Source organism: Tarenaya hassleriana, unplaced genomic scaffold, assembly GCF_000463585.1.
Source record: "Tarenaya hassleriana unplaced genomic scaffold, ASM46358v1 Cleome5, whole genome shotgun sequence".
NCBI lineage: Eukaryota > Viridiplantae > Streptophyta > Magnoliopsida > Brassicales > Cleomaceae > Tarenaya > Tarenaya hassleriana.
In genome coordinates, this window is record NW_010967707.1 from 3284638 (window position 1) to 3303306 (window position 18669).

General features: G+C 39.4%; 6 protein-coding genes across 10 annotated transcripts; 3 read left to right on the plus strand and 3 right to left on the minus strand.

Moving 5' to 3' along the window:
• The first annotated feature begins 188 nt into the window (after positions 1-188).
• LOC104826620 (transmembrane protein 256 homolog) lies at positions 189-2284 on the plus strand. 2 transcript variants are annotated; one of them, XR_002024622.1, is made up of 7 exons: positions 189-314; positions 393-463; positions 738-818; positions 921-964; positions 1494-1631; positions 2031-2094; positions 2216-2284. XR_002024622.1 is itself a non-coding variant. In XM_010559402.2 (5 exons), exons 1-5 carry the CDS (start codon positions 212-214, stop codon positions 1591-1593), a joined length of 399 nt encoding a protein of 132 aa, XP_010557704.1. In that variant the 5' UTR covers positions 191-211; the 3' UTR covers positions 1594-1770. The 2 variants fall into 2 exon arrangements, 1 of the variants encoding a protein (XP_010557704.1); XM_010559402.2 differs by lacking the exons at positions 2031-2094; positions 2216-2284 and having other exon boundaries at positions 191-314; positions 1494-1770.
• LOC104826621 (glucan endo-1,3-beta-glucosidase 1-like) lies at positions 1826-3133 on the minus strand. The gene is made up of 3 exons (XM_010559403.2): positions 2548-3133; positions 2189-2440; positions 1826-2061 (listed from the first exon to the last, which is right to left on the minus strand). Exons 1-3 carry the CDS (start codon positions 2615-2617, stop codon positions 2027-2029), a joined length of 357 nt encoding a protein of 118 aa, XP_010557705.1. The 5' UTR covers positions 2618-3133; the 3' UTR covers positions 1826-2026.
• A 173-nt stretch (positions 3134-3306) lies between these two features.
• LOC104826624 (pentatricopeptide repeat-containing protein At2g29760, chloroplastic-like) lies at positions 3307-5803 on the plus strand. 2 transcript variants are annotated; one of them, XM_010559406.1, is made up of 2 exons: positions 3307-4663; positions 4811-5762. In XM_010559406.1, exons 1-2 carry the CDS (start codon positions 3448-3450, stop codon positions 5497-5499), a joined length of 1905 nt encoding a protein of 634 aa, XP_010557708.1. In that variant the 5' UTR covers positions 3307-3447; the 3' UTR covers positions 5500-5762. The 2 variants fall into 2 exon arrangements, with proteins under 2 accessions (XP_010557708.1, XP_010557707.1); XM_010559405.2 differs by having other exon boundaries at positions 3308-5553; positions 5637-5803.
• On the minus strand, positions 5720-6809 carry LOC104826622 (chlorophyll a-b binding protein 5, chloroplastic). The gene is made up of 2 exons (XM_010559404.2): positions 6589-6809; positions 5720-6493 (listed from the first exon to the last, which is right to left on the minus strand). The coding sequence occupies exons 1-2, from the start codon at positions 6735-6737 to the stop codon at positions 5842-5844; spliced, it is 801 nt and encodes a 266-aa protein (XP_010557706.1). The 5' UTR covers positions 6738-6809; the 3' UTR covers positions 5720-5841.
• Positions 6810-10028: 3219 nt separating this feature from the next.
• On the plus strand, positions 10029-13439 carry LOC104826625. Of its 2 annotated transcripts, none has more exons than XM_010559407.1 (2): positions 10029-10292; positions 10970-13439. In XM_010559407.1, the coding sequence occupies exon 2, from the start codon at positions 10999-11001 to the stop codon at positions 13081-13083; it is 2085 nt and encodes a 694-aa protein (XP_010557709.1). In that variant the 5' UTR covers positions 10029-10292; positions 10970-10998; the 3' UTR covers positions 13084-13439. The 2 variants fall into 2 exon arrangements, with proteins under 2 accessions (XP_010557709.1, XP_019059741.1); XM_019204196.1 differs by having other exon boundaries at positions 11015-13439.
• A 1738-nt stretch (positions 13440-15177) lies between these two features.
• Positions 15178-18589, minus strand: LOC104826626. 2 transcript variants are annotated; one of them, XM_010559410.2, is made up of 3 exons: positions 18322-18589; positions 18157-18234; positions 15178-17644 (listed from the first exon to the last, which is right to left on the minus strand). In XM_010559410.2, exon 3 carries the CDS (start codon positions 17613-17615, stop codon positions 15531-15533), a length of 2085 nt encoding a protein of 694 aa, XP_010557712.1. In that variant the 5' UTR covers positions 17616-17644; positions 18157-18234; positions 18322-18589; the 3' UTR covers positions 15178-15530. The 2 variants fall into 2 exon arrangements, with proteins under 2 accessions (XP_010557712.1, XP_010557711.1); XM_010559409.2 differs by lacking the exon at positions 18157-18234.
• Between the last annotated feature and the right edge of the window lie 80 nt (positions 18590-18669).

The window sequence follows — 18669 nt, forward strand, 5'->3', positions numbered from 1 at the left end:
ATATAAAAAATAATAAAAAACATTGAAAACTTGTCTACAAAATAGAGAAAAATCGAAAATATAGTATTTTTTAGACAATGATTTTTTCAAAATACTAAGCTAATAATGGGTGTTAGTTGATCACATAATTTTAATTTTAAAACAGTGGATCCGACGTCATTGGAATTGGCAAAACCGGGTATAACCCGGGTCGAGATGACCCGGGGGCAGAATGCGAGTCAAAGACTCAAAAAGGTACAATCTGAGAGAAGACGAAAGACGGAAGGAACGAACAATGGATCCTCGGATGTGGCGCAAAGTAGCCGCCGTTTCTGGTAAGATTATCGGTGTAGCCTCTGTACCTTTGGTTGTAATAGGGAAGTTGACTGATTTGATCATCCCCTTCCTTGTAGGAATGGCCGCACTTGGCCTGGGCACTTACGGGGCTCATGTCTTCAAGCCTCAAAACCCTTCCTACAAAGAGGTCAAACTTCGAAATTTCTCTTCATGTTCTGATCTCTTTTTGCGTTTTGACATTTATCCATCTGGGTTTTGGTTGCTTATCGGTTTTGGTACGGATTTTTCTGAAAAAGTTAGCAACTTTTGGAAGAGGTCAAATTTCGAATTTTCTCTTCATGTTTTGATCTCTTTTGCGTTTATCTAATTGTGTTTGATTTCTTTTGACATTTATCCATCTGGGTTTTGGTTTCTTATCGGATTTGGTACGGATTTTTCTGAAAAAGTAAGCAACTTTTCAGGTGTGGCAAACGGCCTCTCTGTACCATTTGGTCCATACTGCTGCTCTTGTTTCCGCTCCTAGCACCAAATATCCCAACATCGTAAGCTTTTTCTTTATGAATTCTCTCGTTTTCTGAAACTGTGCTTCCTTTTCTCCCTCGTATTGATGACTGTTTGTTGTTATTTTGGTTTTTGTTGCCCAGTTTGGTGGCTTATTGACTGCTGGGATTCTAGCATTTTCCGGCACGTAAGTGGTTATTTTGTTTCTCATTCAATCGTTGATCTAGAGATTGCTGGCCATTTGGACTTTGTTCATGGTTTTTCTTCCAAAAAAAGGGAAAAAAAATCATTGTTCATGGTTTGTTTTTGATGTATTGGTAGAGCTCTGTAGGATGTTTCATGGTTTCCATATCATAGCAACTCAGAGTTGTGACCTTAGCTATTTGACGTTTTCATGTGCTTTGAGATGATTTGAAGTTTCCATCATGGACTCTAATATCTTAGTCATTTCAGCATTACAAATAAGATGGTCTAAGATGTTTTTATTCATTCAAAGTGATGCTGTTTGAGAATTTGATCAATTGATCCAAGTCTAGAGAAGCTTGTCCGTGGTCTTGTTAATAAAGTGTATCTATTGTTTTGTCAAGAGTGCATTTCATGTTAATCATATTGTTCAAACAGTCTGCATCCTTCGGTTCCTTCCCATAAACCCTTTGAGCATCTTTTCATTTTTGAATTCATGAATATCTGAATCTTGTTTTCATGGAATGATGTAGGTGTTATATGGTAGCTTTGTGTGAGGATAGGAAGTATGCTACCTTGGCACCATTCGGAGGCTTTGCATTCATCGCTGCCTGGGGAAGTTTGCTTTTCTGAGGATTTCAAATCAAACTTGTGCTGCTATATGCCTTATGGTCAGCTTTCCGTGCCTCTGCCATTTTATCCTAAATTCGAATTGTCAAGTTATTCTAAGAGATTGATAATACTTTGAATTATGAGATAAGTTGTGTAAATGACCAGATGGATGGATGGATGTTGGATTCTTGGTACATATCTCTCATGTCATGATGCATAGTAGAAATAAAGTGTTTCGTCAACTGCAGAAGGATGAGTGAAGATTTGTATTTATTATCGGTGCAATGTAGCAAAACAGTATCAGGGTGAAGTGAATAGATCTGAAATCTCATAACCCAATTCAAGAACTTCTCTGATACACTCATACTGATCCGAATCTCGGAAGAAAGCATTAGCACTTGCAAAAGCACTCCTCCTCATCTTATTGCATCTCATCTTCATCTTCTCCATGTAATCAGGGTGTATACTCATATTTGCAAGAACCATGACCTGCCAATCATTACATGATCATACTAGAATCAGGTACACAGCCTTAAATGAATATCCAAGATCTGCAATGATTCTGGTGATTCAATGGCTGAAAGAAGTGATGGTTTGTCTCGGGAAGAGAACTTACTCGGGTCAAGTTCTGTGATCATTGCAGCTCCTTTGAAGTAACAAGAACCTCCCTTGTGCTTATACCTTTGGTAATAGCTATTGAAGGCAAAAGAGGCATGGTCCCTGACAGTGTTGGGCAAGAAGCAAGGTTGATTTTGTTGGATCTTGATGCAGTCTGCTCCGCCTTTCCCGCATGCCCAGTCTAATGCTGCCTGCAACTCATCGTCTGGTGTCTGCTCGTCGGCCACACACCACTGTTCTAACTCTGCCTCTGTTTACATATACACCCACCCAGGTAGGCAAGAACATATGTGGATTAGAGTTAGAGATCCATAGGTGAGAGTGTTCATGTTTACACACGGCTGTGATCATTGTTACCTGATTCTTGAGGAATTGTTAGTGATATGATGAACAGGGCTAGCGTTATCTTTATGAAGAGAGCCGACATCTTCACAGGAGGCAATGAGAGTGAGAGAGAGAGGGAGAGTCTCAGATCTTTGTGAGAAGTGTGACAGAGAACAAACTTCAAGTGAACTCTTTTATAGCTACCAGAGAGGATTGAGTAATCCAAAAGTTTCCAACTTTAAGGGATTCTCACAAGTCTCAGAACCTTCATAGGATCCGTTGGACCATGGATTTGGAATCTTCGATTGCTTCAGATCCAATCAAGAGTGCTATCTTTTATGCCAACTGGAGATCTGAACATTGTCAGACAAAGGTTTTTTTGTCCCCTTTTCAGAACCCAAACTGGTAGCTTTCATGTTGCGTTTGGAAGCGTCTGTTTCTGTTGTAACTGAACAGAATACTCTCCCTCTTTTCACTGTAATGGCAAAGTTACAGGAGAGAGAGAGAGAGAGAGAGAGAGAGAGAGAGAGAGAGAGAGAGAAAGAGAGGTTGTATGAACAGAATGTACTAAGGTACACTGTTCGTTTATTTTAAATGCATAAACCCTTTTTTTTTAATCTTAAATTCAAGATAATGAAATTTTTTTTTTTTCAAATTCAATATGATTATTGGGAATACATTTGTGGTTATAATTGACCTTAGTGCATGTGTACAGTTCGGGGCTGAGTGGCACCACAGGATGTGCCTTATAATCCGTCCAAAGAGTTTTGGAATCTCTACAGCCAATTTTTTTTTTAATATTATTTTGTCCTTTTTTTGCCACTACGTTTGATTTTTAAAATAATTAAAAACTGATTTTTGGCGCCGATTGATGTAAACGCCACGAAACAGTTATCACTTGTCAGTTCCCGAAGACATTAAATCCCCGGCAGAATGCAGAATCCGGCGGCGTCGGCGGCGTCTTCCCGCCATTACTTTCTTCACAACGACTGCTTTTCTCTCCTCACCTCCTCGAAAACCTTCGACGAAACAAGACAGCTCCATGGTTTGTCCCTCAAGACAGGAACTTTCATCAACCCTTCCGTCTCTTCACGCCTTCTCTCGCGCTATACGGCGCCAGAGATCAACAATCTTCGCTACGCTCGCTCCGTCTTCGAACGGATCCCTGACCCGTCTCTAGTCCTGTGGAACATGATCATCAAATGCTATATCGAAAACCATCGCTCCCACGACGCAATATCTTTGTTCTGCCTTCTGGTCCGTGAGTTCCCGCCGGATAATTTCACCTTCCCTTGCGTGATAAAAGGTTGCTCACGCTTGAACGCGGTTGAAGAAGGGAAGCAAATTCATGGGTTTGCGCTGAAACTGGGTTTCGCGCTGGATAAGTTTGTGCAGAGCAGCTTGGTGAGCTTGTACTCGAAATGTGGTTCGATCGAAAGTGCTTGCAAGGTGTTTGATAATATGGCAGAAAAGGACTTGGTTACTTGGAACTCTCTGATCGATGGTTATGCTCGAAGTGGCCAAGTGGAAATTGCATTGAAGGTGTTCGATGAGATGCCTGAAAGAGACTCGTTTTCGTGGACTGCCTTGCTCGATGGGTTCTCGAAAAGTGGAAAGATTGAGGACGCTAGAGAGATTTTCAGTAAGATGCCGAACAAGAGTTTGGTTTCATGGAACGCAATGATCAATGGTTATATGAAATCGGGTGATCCCGAGTCCGCCCGTAGATTGTTTAATCGTATGCCCTCGAGAGATTTGGTCACATGGAACTCCATTATTGCAGGATACGAGATAAATGGCAGGTTCAAGGAAGCTTTTCGGATGTTCTTCAGAATGTTGGAACATGACTTCAAGCCCAGTGACGCAACCTTAGTGAGTGTTATCTCTGCAGTGTCTGAATCTGCTATTCTCAGTTGGGGAACATGGATTCATTCTTACATGATCAAGAATGGAATCGAACCCGGTGGTGTGATCGGAACATTGCTGATAGAAATGTACTCCAAATGTGGGAGCATTGAGAATGCATTATCAGTGTTTCAAGTGATACGTAGAAAGAAATTGGGTCACTGGAACTCGATAATCGCAGGGCTAGGTATGCACGGGATGGCCAACAAAGCACTAGAACTATTCAACAAAATGCGAGAGAGAGGTACAGAACCTAACGCCATAACCTTCGTTGGTGTGTTGAATGCTTGTAGTCATACGGGATATGTCAATGAAGCTCGTTCTTACTTCTATTTGATGCGAAACGAGTACGGGATTGAGCACACAGTTGAACACTATGGTTGCTTGGTAGATGTGTTATGCAGAACCGGGCATTTGGAAGAGGCGAAAGACATCGTTGAAAATATGCCCATGAGACCAAACAAAGTGATCTTGATGAGCTTACTACGCAGTGCAAGGATCTATAAGAAGACAGATATCGGTGAATATGCAGCCCGTCTCTTGATAGAGATGGCTCCAGAGACCACTGGATCTTACGTTCTGCTGTCTAATATGTATGCTTCCGAGGGAAAGTGGGAGAAAGTCTCAGAGGTAAGAGAGAGGATGAAGAAGAAAGGGATCAAGAAGGAAGCAGGATGGAGCTCGATAGAGCACGAGGGCGTGATTCACAGATTTGTGGTAGGAGACAGATCACACTTACAAACCGAGGAGATTTACGTGAAGCTGAATGAGATGAGAGAGAGACTGAAAGCTGCAGGGCACATCCCAGACACAACACAAGTGTTGTTGCATGTTCAAGGAGAGGAGGAGAAAGAAGCCGAACTAGAGATACACAGCGAGAGACTAGCTATAGCTTACGGGCTAATCAACACGAAAGCCAGGAAGCCGATAAGGGTTGTGAAGAATCTTACGGTATGCAACGATTGCCACAATGTGACCAAGCTACTCTCTCGGATATACAAACGGGAGATCATCGTGAGAGACAATACTCGGTTCCATCACTTCAGAGATGGATCATGTTCCTGCAAGGACTTCTGGTGATGCCCGTCTTCCCGACTTTTGATGATTAGCCAGATATGGGGAAAACAAAGATTTGTAAGTTTTTTTACCTCAAATGATCACTCATTTTCTAGTGAGATTTTATTTTAAGGTTTCCAGGTTATGTATATTCAATGCAGTTCAGTTCAGTTTTTCGCCAACCCTTATCTTAGCAACTGGTGCTGAAACGATAAGATATATTCAGATCTGACACCAAACAGCATGAGGAAAGGAACTCCACAGCGAGTACTCATATATATAGCAAAGTACAATAACATAAAACACCGTCAACAACACTTCATGGGGACAATACAGTTAAGCTTTAAGAGATCATGACGGTTCAGTTCATTTGCCGGGAACAAAGTTTGTAGCATAAGCCCAAGCATTGTTGGCGACAGGATCAGCGACATGATCATACAAGTTCTCGATGGGTCCTTTACCCGTGACGATGGCCTGAACAAAGAATCCGAACATGGAGAACATGGCAAGCCGGCCGTTCTTGATCTCTTTCACTTTCAATTCAGCGAAAGCCTCGGGGTCCTCTGCCAGGTTCAGCGGATCGAAGGCTCCTCCCGGGTAAAGGGGGTCGAGCCCTTCGCCCAGAGGGCCACCTCCAACTCGGTAGCCTTCGACGAAGCCCATAAGCACGACCTGGCATGCCCAGATGGCTAGAATGCTCTGGGCATGGATTAGGTTAGGGTTTCCGAGGTAATCAAGGCCTCCTTCCGAGAAGATCTGAGAACCTGCCTTGAACCACACGGCTTCTCCGAACTTGACTCCGTTCTTGGAGAGGATCTCAGGGAAGACACAGCCTAGGGCTCCGAGCATTGCCCATCTGCAGTGGATTACTTCTAGCTCGCGGTTCTTGGCGAAGGTCTCGGGATCTGCCGAGAGCCCAGCCGTGTCCCAGCCGTAATCTCCGGGATATTCTCCCGTTAGGTACGACGGTGTGTTCTCGGAAAAGGGTCCCAAGTACTTTGGGCGGTCCGGTCCGTACCTGCATTTTTCATCATCATCACCATCCATCAAAACCACATTTACTGAGACTGTTTCGTGTGTGTATATATATATAGAGAGAGAGAGCAAAGTTACCAAATGCTTTGAGGAGCACTCTTGACGGTACGGCGCATGGTAACGCGGCCGCCGCTGGAAACGCCGACCTTGCGGAGGAACTCGTTGGACTGGTTAAGGGCCGTTTGCCCTGCAAACGCGGTTTTCTGAATCGCAGACGTGGCCGCCATTGTAAACGCAAACGCTAGAACAAATCTAAGATTCTGCAAAGTGAGTGAACGCTGTGAAGTTGTGTTGGAGCACGGCATTGGGGGTTTATATGGGAAACACCGAAGATTATCGTATTGCCACGTCAGCACCTTCTGATTGGTCCAAAGGGTTGATCTTAGATTTCGGGTTGATTTTTGGTGGCGAGAGGTAGAGGCTTTGGTGGTGCCACGTGGCATTAGAAGATTTTTATTTATTTTCTCTCTTATGGATAGAGAGAGGATGTGATATTGTCCATTGGACGGCTATGATTTTGAGATATGGCATTTTCATATTTTGGATTGGATTTTCTATCTATTTTTTTTAATTTCTTTATTTCATTTATAAATCAATTACACGGATGTTTATTTTGAGTAATATATCACAATTGATTTGATCATATAAAAACTTAGGGACCTAAGAAAATTCTGAATCCAATGGGGATGGAAATTGAGAATTTGGTTTTGATCATTTTTTGAAATTCAATTCTTTTTAGTTTGAATTTGTTTTGTTGTTGAAAAAACTCTCATTTCTTTACGATACTTTTTTATATATGATATTCTATTCGAATTTAATTAAATCTCATCGCATCCAACCAATTTTTGTATGGAATTCAATTTAAATTAAATTATTTACTATTTTATTTCGGTTTGATTATAGTTAAATATCACTCTTGTTATCAATATTTAGATCAAATAAGTAGATTCACTTTACCCAAAAATGTTGGCCAAACCCATTATTAGAACTGCATTCACTGAAATTATGTCCAAAACCTTCCCTATATTAAATTTGGAGAAAAAGAGAAACAACGAAATCTCCAAATTAAAATGATATAAACATTTCACATATAAGCTTTGATCGTATTGTTCAAAAATGCAATCTCTCTTTGCAACATGGTAGACAGTTCTAATCTAATCAACCCTTTACAAGACTTATTTTTTCATCAACGCTAGGAGTATCGAACGGGTCAGTCCAACCCGACATCATCTAGACCTAACTCGAACTCAATTCGAAGGTTTCGATTTGGGTTTGGGTCACTCAGAATTATTTGAATTTATAGAACTAATCTTGAAATCGGATCTTATTGGACTCGAGTTCGGACCAAGACGGGTCGGACCGCTTAATACTTACTTATATAATAATATTTTTTGCATTTATTTTAAAAAATAAAATCAGATTTTCGAATCAATTTGAAATCCGATTTGAACCCACTTCAAAAATCCGATTTTTTTTCTACAAATTTAAATCCAAAATCCGATATTTTTTAGATGGTTCGTACTCGACCTGATCCAAACCGAATTCGTACTCAATCAAAAAGGGCTCAGTTTGGATTTGGGCCAATCCGAATTATTCAAATTTATAGAGCTAAGCTTGAAACCCGATCTTATAGGACTCAGATTTGGAGCAAGTCGGGTCGGACCGTTTAATACTTTACTTATACAATGATAATTTTTTACATTTATTTAAAAAAATATATAAAATCGGATTTTGGGATCAATCCAAATGATGATTTGAACCTATCTAGAAAACTCAAATTTTTTTTCTACAAATTCAAATCCAAAATCCAATATTTTTTAGATGGGTTTTTGGTGCCAAAATTGACACCCTAATCAATAACCATGTATCTTTGGTGTTTTTAGTTCCATCTACATACAATTTTTCTTCGATTGTTCCATATTTTTCGAATTAAAACCTTACATAGACGCCGGGGAGAATCAGAAAGAGACAGAGACGAGAGATGCCTCCAAACATCAACCAGCATACTTTGGACATAAATATTTCAAACCTAGCCACAATCATTTTTTTCCAGATATTTTATTCTCTCAAAATTAGTCTAAACTAAAAAAACCGTTGACTTAATCCCATTGAGAAAGGTGACATGGCACTTTTGCACACGTGTCAACGCCAGATCACTGTTATGTGTACAAATATACCCATGTTAGCATTTTGCAAAACTATGGTACATACTAGGTATCCTTTATTTGCTATTTTTATTTCAATACGTAACCTTTTACACCTAGTGATATTTTGACCTATATAATAAAAAATATAATCTAATCACATATTTATTTCATTGGTCATAACATAATTTATAATATTTTATCAAATAATTAATGAAATATACAAAGAATAAATATAACAAATTAGTGTGATCACCACAAATTTAACGTTACGATCAGTGATATCAACATGTGATCAGACTATAATCCTGATTATATGGATTACAAAATCATCATTGGATAAATGTATATGATGAAGTCAAAATAGCAAAAATAATGTATTTTTGATATATTACCATATATATACACATATATATTATATATAATATTATATATAAGTGAGAGCAAACTTCACCAACTTAGAGTAGATTTTGTCCAAAGAGACGGATCTCCTCCCTTTCCTATCCTGTCTATCTCTTGAGAGTTTCACAAAGTGTACGTCCGTACACTTCCCCTTTCCAACCTTCCTATGAATGAACTTACCCTTCCAAATACATATTTTGTGATTGGTAATATATACATCATTGTTATTTGTTTTTGTTTTTTTTTTTACTTCTTAGTTTGTCTTAAGTTTCGGTGGTAATATAAGCTTTATATCTCTTACCAAAACTTAATTTGGAGCAAATAAATAAACATAGAATGAATTTTTCACCCAATATATATATATATATATATACACACACACAAAACATTTCATCTTTACACTATATAAAAAAAATTAAAATAAATGTCATTGCAAAATACTTTGTCTCTAATGATTATAACATCATTTTTGGATATATTTTACAAAATAAAGTATTATGTGAATCTGATTCGGCTATATTTTATGTAAAAAAATCAAATATAGCGAATATATTAATAAAATAATATATGGTCTACAGATTACGGTTTACTTTTTAACGTGTGGTTAAATTTGTTAACATCCTAATTATGATGTTTATACTCCTAAAGTGAGTTATATTTTTTGATTTTGCTAATTTTTTCTTTACTGTTATTTAAGTAATTATGTCTTTCTTTTTCACCATTGAGGTAATTGCGGTATGTAGTGATTTTTGTATGCTTTGAGAGTTGGTTATCCTTTGAAATTTCTAATTAAAAAGTGACTCGTTTAAAAATGAAAAAGGAAAAAGGCGTCATAAATGATATTATTAAAACTGTTTATAAAAATTGAAGACTAATTTAATATTATTTATATTTTTTTTTTCAAAAATAAATATGCGTACTGCTCATTACGGTGCACAATAGCACATTTCATCTTAAACACTATTAGGTATTAGCACCGTTCACTTTCACGCAAATTTACTTCCAACAAAATTCCCCCTTTTTTTTTATTTATCGTTAATTTTCCAAAATTTTCCGATTGCCGATCGACGGCAAATCTCGTACTATTCTCCGGCGATTCAGTCGGGGAACTTAGAATCCGCTGAGGGTTTGTGTTTTTTGGCTCGGATTCGACCGGTTTTGATCCGCTGGAGCTTGAGGAGGAAGAACTTGTGGAGATCTGTTCATGGCCTTGTTACCATTTCTGAGAAAATCTGAGTAAGATCTCTAGTTGTTTTCTCTTTTTTTTCTATCTTAGATTTGTTGTTGTTGCTGGGGTATTGATTATGGGTTTCTAGCTTGAGAAATTAGCAAATCTAGCGTAAGATTTTCATTTCAAATCCAGAGAGCAGGTTTCGTCGTGGTTCGTTATGAAAGTGAATGGCTTAAACTTGACTCTGAGATGTTTTAGTTTATTTGGAAATTCTCGAAATGGAGAGAAAATTTAGCTAGTTTGACTTCAAAATGAATGACTAAATGACTAATCAAATCTGCTTGGGGAGCTTCGTTGCTCAGAATTTAGTGAAAAAGATGCGATAGGGAACAAGTTTTGTCTGTAACGAAGCTTGGAGAAATGGGTTTTCTTTTCAATATACGGGCTCCACCAGGTCTTGACCTCAAGACCCTTGATCCTGAAACTTGAGTATGATTTTAGTACCAATGGAGCAGAAACTGTTTTTGGATAAGAGGGTTTGTCTTTGTGTTCTTGTTATCTGTTCAATACTGGTTTCAGAATTCTGCATGTTTGATCTTTCCAGTTAGTTATTGGCTCATGTCCTAAAGAACAATGATGTTCTCTTGGACGCTTGCAGAGAATGGTGTTTTGGTGCTTCCAAATGGAAAGTTTCGGGAGTTTTAGATTTCCTGAATGCTCCTTATTTCTTTTTTTTTTCCAGAGTTTGATTGTGTATTCATCTGATTCTTCATGGATCCATACAAAGAGGAGGCTTTCCGAGCGAAACAGATCGCCGAGAGGAAATTTGTAGAAAAAGACTTTACTGGTGCAAGGAGTTATGCATTGAATGCTAGGTCGCTGTTTCCTAACTTGGAGGGTATATCACAAATGGTTGCGACTTTCGAAGTTTATACTGCTTCTCAGAGTAGACGTAACGGAGAAATTGACTATTATGCAATTCTTGGACTGAAACCCACAGCTGGGAAAAGGGAAGTGAAGAAACAATACAAGAAGATGGCCATATTGCTTCATCCAGATAAGAACAAATGTATCGGAGCTGATGGGGCATTCCAACTCGTATCTGAAGCGTGGAACTCCTTGTCTGACGAGTTCAAGAAAAGCACTTTTTATTACAAAAGGAAAAAACATATTGACTCCATGGCCGTTCAGAAGAACAGCTCAGAGTATGTGCCTGGAGTTACCGGATTCGATTATTGCCCACCAGCTTCAGAAAGGCTTGATACTTTCTGGACTGTGTGCACCTCTTGCAAAGTACAGTACGAGTATCTGCGGAAGTATGTGAATAAGAGGCTTTCATGTAAGAACTGTCGGGAAGCCTTTATTGCGGTGGAAACTGGACCTGCTCCTGTTAGTGCCTCGTTTCATTATGCAGCAGCATCTCATACACCAAGTAACGGCTATGGCAGTTATGGTTATGATGGTGTCACATGCATGCCTGCCAGTTCCACATATTTCGTGGGTCACCATCCTGGACCTAGATATGATTATGTTACGAATGGATCCTATGAATGGAATTCGTTCCCTGAAACCTCCCCAAGCAATATGGATTCTAATGGTGTGCCCTCGGTTTCCGCTGGATATGGCTATAAGCTCAGTTATGGAGTTGTCTCTAGAGGAAGAAAAAAGGTCAAAGACAGTTACAATGGGACCTGTTCAATGAAAAGCATGGCTACTGCTCTGATACATTCAAATCCACCTGATGGGTTTACTGATGCTGCTGCAATTAAGGTCAGCAAACTTGAAAAAAAGAGGAAGTTTGTTTCGGGATTTTCTGGTAATGGACATGATGAGAACAATTCAAAATCTGCTTCAGAATTAAGAACAACAAATACGGATACGAACATGGATCAAGATTTCAAACTTCCCGGTCAAAGTTATTTTTCTACTAGGCGATGTCCTGCTGCACCGGCATTAGACACCCGTAAGCTATTGATTGACAAAGCTAGGGCAGATGTTCGGCAGAAACTAGAGATTATGAGATTGGCTTCAGAGACAGCAAGTAAAGAAAACAGGACACCGCTCGGTGAAAATGATGTTCGGTCATCCAAGGTTGGAAATCTCGTTTCCCCGGGTCAGCAATTGGTACGGGAAACAAAAGGGCCAGTATCAATAAATGTTCCAGACCCCGACTTCCATGATTTTGATAAAAACAGGTCAGAGGAATGCTTCAAGCCAAGGCAAATATGGGCAATTTATGATGAGGATGATGGTATGCCACGTTTGTACTGTGTGGTTCGGGAGGTACTCTCAGTTCAACCGTTTAAGATTGACATAGCCTACTTGAGCTCCAAAACCGACGCAGAGTTTGGATCAACAAAATGGGTTCATTACGGATTTACAAAGTCTTGTGGGCACTTCAGAATACGAAACACTGACATAGTTGAGCAAGTGAACATCTTTTCCCATCTCTTGAAAGGCAAGAAGACAGGGAGAGGTGGTTGCGTAAGAATATTCCCCAAGACCGGAGAGATATGGGCTGTGTACAGAAACTGGTCACCAGACTGGAACAAGTCAACCCTTGATGAGGTGAGGCACCAATATGAAATGGTTGAGATTCTTGATGATTACACTGAAGAGTTTGGAGTTCGTGTAATTCCACTGGTTAAGCTAGAGGGTTTCAAGACCGTGTACCGAAGAACCACAAGAGAGGACGGTAAGAGCTGGATACCGAGGAAGGAGATGTTACGGTTTTCGCATCAAATACCATCCTGGTTTCTCAGACAAGAGACTAGCGGGTTGCCCGGAAACTGTTGGGACTTGGACCCGGCTGCCATACCCGAGGAGTTGCTTCACACAGGGGCGGGAACGGATTAAACTGCTCTTCTTGCAACAGAGATAAGAGATTCAGATTTGAGGCATAGATAAGGTTGGTGAAAACCCTGTAAGAGTCGATCCATGTAAAGGGTTCTCTTCTTTACTTTGGACCAAAGAAGGCGTTCACCAAAAGATTTCAGGACTGTATAAGCATAAGCCTCTTTGTTGTTTCTTTCATTGGAACTTCTTTACATTAGTTTATGTTCCATCATAGTGACTTTGATCTGTTTTCGTTTGTTTTTTTCCTCTTCAACTCTCTTGTTCCTTGTTAATCTTAGTGATTAACAAGTTTTACCGATTACAAATGTAGCATTACCAAACCTTCAAGAACAATTTCAAGATTCAATTCCTTTTTATACTGTCTTTTGGAGGGTTCTTTTTCCAATTTTTGTTCTTTTTGTAAAAAATTTCAAGGTTTTCTGAGATCGTTTGAAACGGTGAATGTTGCCTGTTTGCTAGCAATATCGGTTTATGTTTTTTTATGGTTCAAAGGAAAAAATTATATTAATTTGGAATCCGTGAATTCAAAAGATCTTTTTATTTTCATTTTAATTTTAATGGTTAAAATTTATTGTTAAATGCTAGTAGATTGTTGTTCGGTTTGGGTTGAAATCTCATTTATAACTCGAATATCAACGGAGCGCTGTACGTAAACTATGTAAAAATAAATAAGAGTATGCGTACCCAATATGTTGACTCCATGTTATTTGAACTCTGGATTATGACTTTGACATCCAAAATAGTTTCGGATCATAGCAATTTTAATGATAAAATCAAATTGAATTGAATAATGTGTAACAATATTTAAATAAAATAAACCAAGATTGAAAGAACATAATAACTTTCTAGATTTTGGAAATACCACCTCATATTTTCTCTATTCTTTTTTTTTCTGTTTCCCCATTTTTTATATTTTCCACAACCTCTACGTCTTTTTATATATATATTTTTTATTCTCCGTCCTCGCATTATTCTGTCGCATATAAAAAGTCAAAAGTAGAAAAGTACAACCCGCAAATACCAATATAACCCTCAGAAACTTGTGTCTTATTTATTTAGCCCCTGTACTTTTTTTTCTTTACTAACCCACCCAAAATATGGAAGCTAAACATCTCCTTGTCAGTCTTCTCATTCTCTGCAGTGTTATTTCTAGAGTTACCTACCGTCTCTCCTAGTAATACATCAAACACTCTAAATCGATTCAAAGGAACCGAAAGATGAGGTTAAAATACAAATCTTTTTATTAGAATTTTTAGCATTTAGTTTGATCTTCTCTATCCTATCTACTTTGATCTTTACTTCTTTCTCTTTCGGATTAAGATTTCTCAATGTAACTGTCGAAATCTCCGTCCCCCATAGTGTCAAAAAGGAAAACGGGCTTTCGTGGAGATTCACGCCTTGGCCGCAACATCACAATGCAAGAAACAATCACAACCTGTTTCCAAAAAAAAATATCACAAAAGGCTAAATCTTGTGTTTCTCATTGGTATCTTTAATTCGAAACACTCAACATGTGTTGAAATTCGACATCTTGATCTCGAAGAATGGGAAATCTTGATACCAAAAAATCGTTAAAGACTCTATCTTGTGTTGAAAGTGTGTAACTTGATCCCCAAAAACTGTAAAAGACTCGATCTTGCGGTGAAAGTCGATACCTTGATCTCGAAAAAAAGAGAGAGACTCGATCTTTTGTCATGTTAAGGGCCAAGAATGTGCATGTATTACCTACCTATCAGTGTCTTTGTGGTCAGTACTTATGTTCATGACATTTTCTCCGGGCACGGGCTCAGAGTTCAGAGACATCGATCAAGTAGCTGAACCACTCTGCTTGCGCTGCTAAGACACAAGATTGATATCCAACGCTCTATTAGGGTTTGCAGAATAAATTTTAACCACTAAAATTAAGATTAAAAGATATTTTGAATTCACGGATTCCAAATTAATAATTTTTTTTTTGAACCATAAAAAATATAATCCCAGTTTGCTAGCAAAGCAACATTCGCGATTTCACAAGACCTCATGAAACCTTGAAATTTTTTAACCAAAAGAATAGAAAAAAGATGAAAATGATCCACCAAATAACATTGATGCAAATATTAAAAAGGAGTTAAAGCTTGAAATGATAACTTGGTAATGCTACATTTGTAAATCAGTAAAACTTGTTAATCACTAGGGTTAACAAGAACAAGAACAAGTAGGAACAAAAGAGTTGAAGAGAGAGGGAGAAAAGCAGAGCAAAGTCACTATGAGGAACATAAGTAATGTAAAAAAGCTCCAATGAAAGAAACAACAGAGGCTTATGCTTACAGAATCCTGAAATCTTTTGGTGAATACTTGTCCGAAGTTAAGAAGAGAACCCTTTACATGGATCGACTCTTACAGGGTTTTCACCAATCTTATCTATGCCTCAAATCTGAATCTCTTATCTCTGTCGCAAGAAGTGCAGTTTAATCGGTTCCCGCCCCCGTGTGAAGCAACTCCTCGGGGATGGCAGCCGGGTCCAAGTCCCAACAGTTTCCGGGCAACCCGCTAGTCTCTTGTCTGAGAAACCAGGATGGTATTTGATGCGAAAATCGTAACATCTCCTTCCTCGGTATCCATCTCTTACGGTCCTCTCTTGTGGTTCTTCGGTACACGGTCTTGAAACCCTCTAGCTTAACCAGTGGAATTACACGAACTCCAAACTCTTCAGAGTAATCATCAAGAATCTCAACCATTTCATATTGGTGCCTCACCTCATCAAGGGTTGACTTGTTCCAGTCTGGTGACCAGTTTCTGTACACAGCCCAAATCTCTCCGGTCTTGGGGAATATTCTTACACAACCACCTCTCCCTGTCTTCTTGCCTTTCAAGAGATGGGAAAAGATGTTCACTTGCTCAACTATGTCAGTGTTTCGGATTCTGAAATGCCCACAAGACTTTGTAAATCCGTAATGAACCCATTTCGTTGATCCAAACTCCGCGTCGGTTTTGGAGCTCAAGTAGGCTATGTCAATCTTAAACGGCTGAACTGAGAGTACCTCCCGAACCACACAGTACAAGCGTGGCATACCGTCATCCTCATCATAAATTGCCCATATTTGCCTTGGCTTGAAGCATTCCTCTGACCTGTTTTTATCAAAATCGTGGAAGTCGGGGTCTGGAACAGTTATTGATACTGGCCCTTTTGTTTCCTGTACCAATTGTTGACCCGGGGAAACAGGATTTCCAACTTTGGATGACCGAACATCATTTTCACCGAGTGGAGTCCTGTTTTCTTTACTTGCCGTCTCTGAAGCCAATCTCATAATCTCTAGTTTCTGCCGAACATCTGCCCTAGCTTTGTTAATCAATAGCTTACGGGTGTCTAAGGCCGGTGCAGCAGGGCATCGCCTAGTTGAAAAATAACTTTGGCCGGGAAGTTTGAAATCTTGATCCATGTTCGTATCTGTATTTGTTGTTCTTAACTCTGGAGCAGATTTTGAATTGTTTTCATCGTGTCCGTTACCAGAGAATCCCGAAACAAACTTCCTCTTCTTTTCAAGTTTGCTGACCTTAATTGCAGCAGCATCAGTAAACCCATCAGGTGGATTTGAATGTATCAGAGCAGTAGCCATGCTTTTCATCGAACAGGTCCCATTAGAACTGTCTTTGACCTTTTTTCTTCCTCTAGAGACAACTCCATAACTGAGCTTATAGCCATATCCAGCAGAAACCGAGGGCACACCATTAGAATCCATATTGCTTGGGGAGGTTTCAGGGAACGAATTCCATTCGTAGGATCCATTCGTAACATAATCATATCTAGGTCCAGGATGGTGACCCACGAAATATGTGGAACTGGCAGGCATGCATGTGACACCATCATAACCATAACTGCCATAGCCGTTACTTGGTGTATGAGATGCTGCTGCATAATGAAACGAGGCACTAACAGGAGCAGGTCCAGTTTCCACCGCAATAAAGGCTTCCCGACAGTTCTTACATGAAAGCCTCTTATTCACATACTTCCGCAGATACTCGTACTGTACTTTGCAAGAGGTGCACACAGTCCAGAAAGTATCAAGCCTTTCTGAAGCTGGTGGGCAATAATCGAATCCGGTAACTCCAGGCACATACTCTGAGCTGTTCTTCTGAACGGCCATGGAGTCAATATGTTTTTTCCTTTTGTAATAAAAAGTGCTTTTCTTGAACTCGTCAGACAAGGAGTTCCACGCTTCAGATACGAGTTGGAATGCCCCATCAGCTCCGATACATTTGTTCTTATCTGGATGAAGCAATATGGCCATCTTCTTGTATTGTTTCTTCACTTCCCTTTTCCCAGCTGTGGGTTTCAGTCCAAGAATTGCATAATAGTCAATTTCTCCATTACGTCTACTCTGAGAAGCAGTATAAACTTCGAAAGTCGCAACCATTTGTGATATACCCTCCAAGTTAGGAAACAGCGACCTAGCCTTCAATGCATAACTCCTTGCACCAGTAAAGTCTTTTTCTACAAATTTCCTCTCGGCGATCTGTTTCGCTCGGAAAGCCTCCTCTTTGTATGGATCCATGAAGAATCAGATGAATCCACAATCAAACTCTGGAAAAAAAAAAAGAAACTATGAGCATTCAGGGAAGCTAAAACTCCCGAGACTTTCCATTTGGAAGCACCAAAAAATCATTATCTGCAAGGTCCAAGAGAACAGCATTATTCATCTACGTGCTGCAGCTTAGTTACATAAGCCAATGACTAACTGGAAAGACCAAACATGAATTTACAAGATAACAAAAACGCAAAAGACAAACCCACTTATCCAAAAATTAAACAGGTTTTGCTCCATTGGTACTAAAATCATGCTCAGATTCAGGATCAAGGGTCTTGAGGTCAAGACCTGGTGGAGCCCTCAGATCGAAAGGAAACTCACTTCTCCAAGCTCCATTACAGACAAAACCTGTTCCCTAACGCATCTTTTTCACGAAATTCTGAGCAACGAAAATCCCCAAGCAGATTTGAGTAGTCATTCATTTTGAAGTCAAACTAGCTAAATTTTCTCTCCATTTCGAGAATTTCCCAATAAACTAAAACGTCTGAGTCAAGTTTAAGCCACTCACTTTCACAAGGAACCACGATGAAACCTGCTCTGTGGATTTGAAATGAAAACCCTACGCCAGATTTGCTCATTTCTCAAGCTAGAAACCCATAATCAATACACCAGCAACAAAACAAATCTAAGATAGAAAAAAAAAAGAAGAAGAGAAAACAACTAGAGATCTCACTCAGATTTGCCCAGAAATGGAAACAAGGCCATGAGCAGATCTCTGCAAGTTCTTCCTCCTCAAGCCCGAGCGGACCAAAACCGGTCGAATCCGAGCAAAAAAACCACAAACCCTCAGCGGATTCTAAGTCCCCCGACTGAATCGCCGGAGAATAGTTCGAGATTTGCCGTCGATCGGCAATCGGAAATTTGGGAAATTATCGATAAATAAAAAAAGGGGAATTTTGTTGGAAGTAAATTTTCCAGTGAAAGTAAACGGTGCTCATTTGCCAATACCTAATAGTGCTTAAGATGATATATGCTATTGTGCACCGTAATGAGCAGTGCGCATATTTCATTTTTGAGAAAC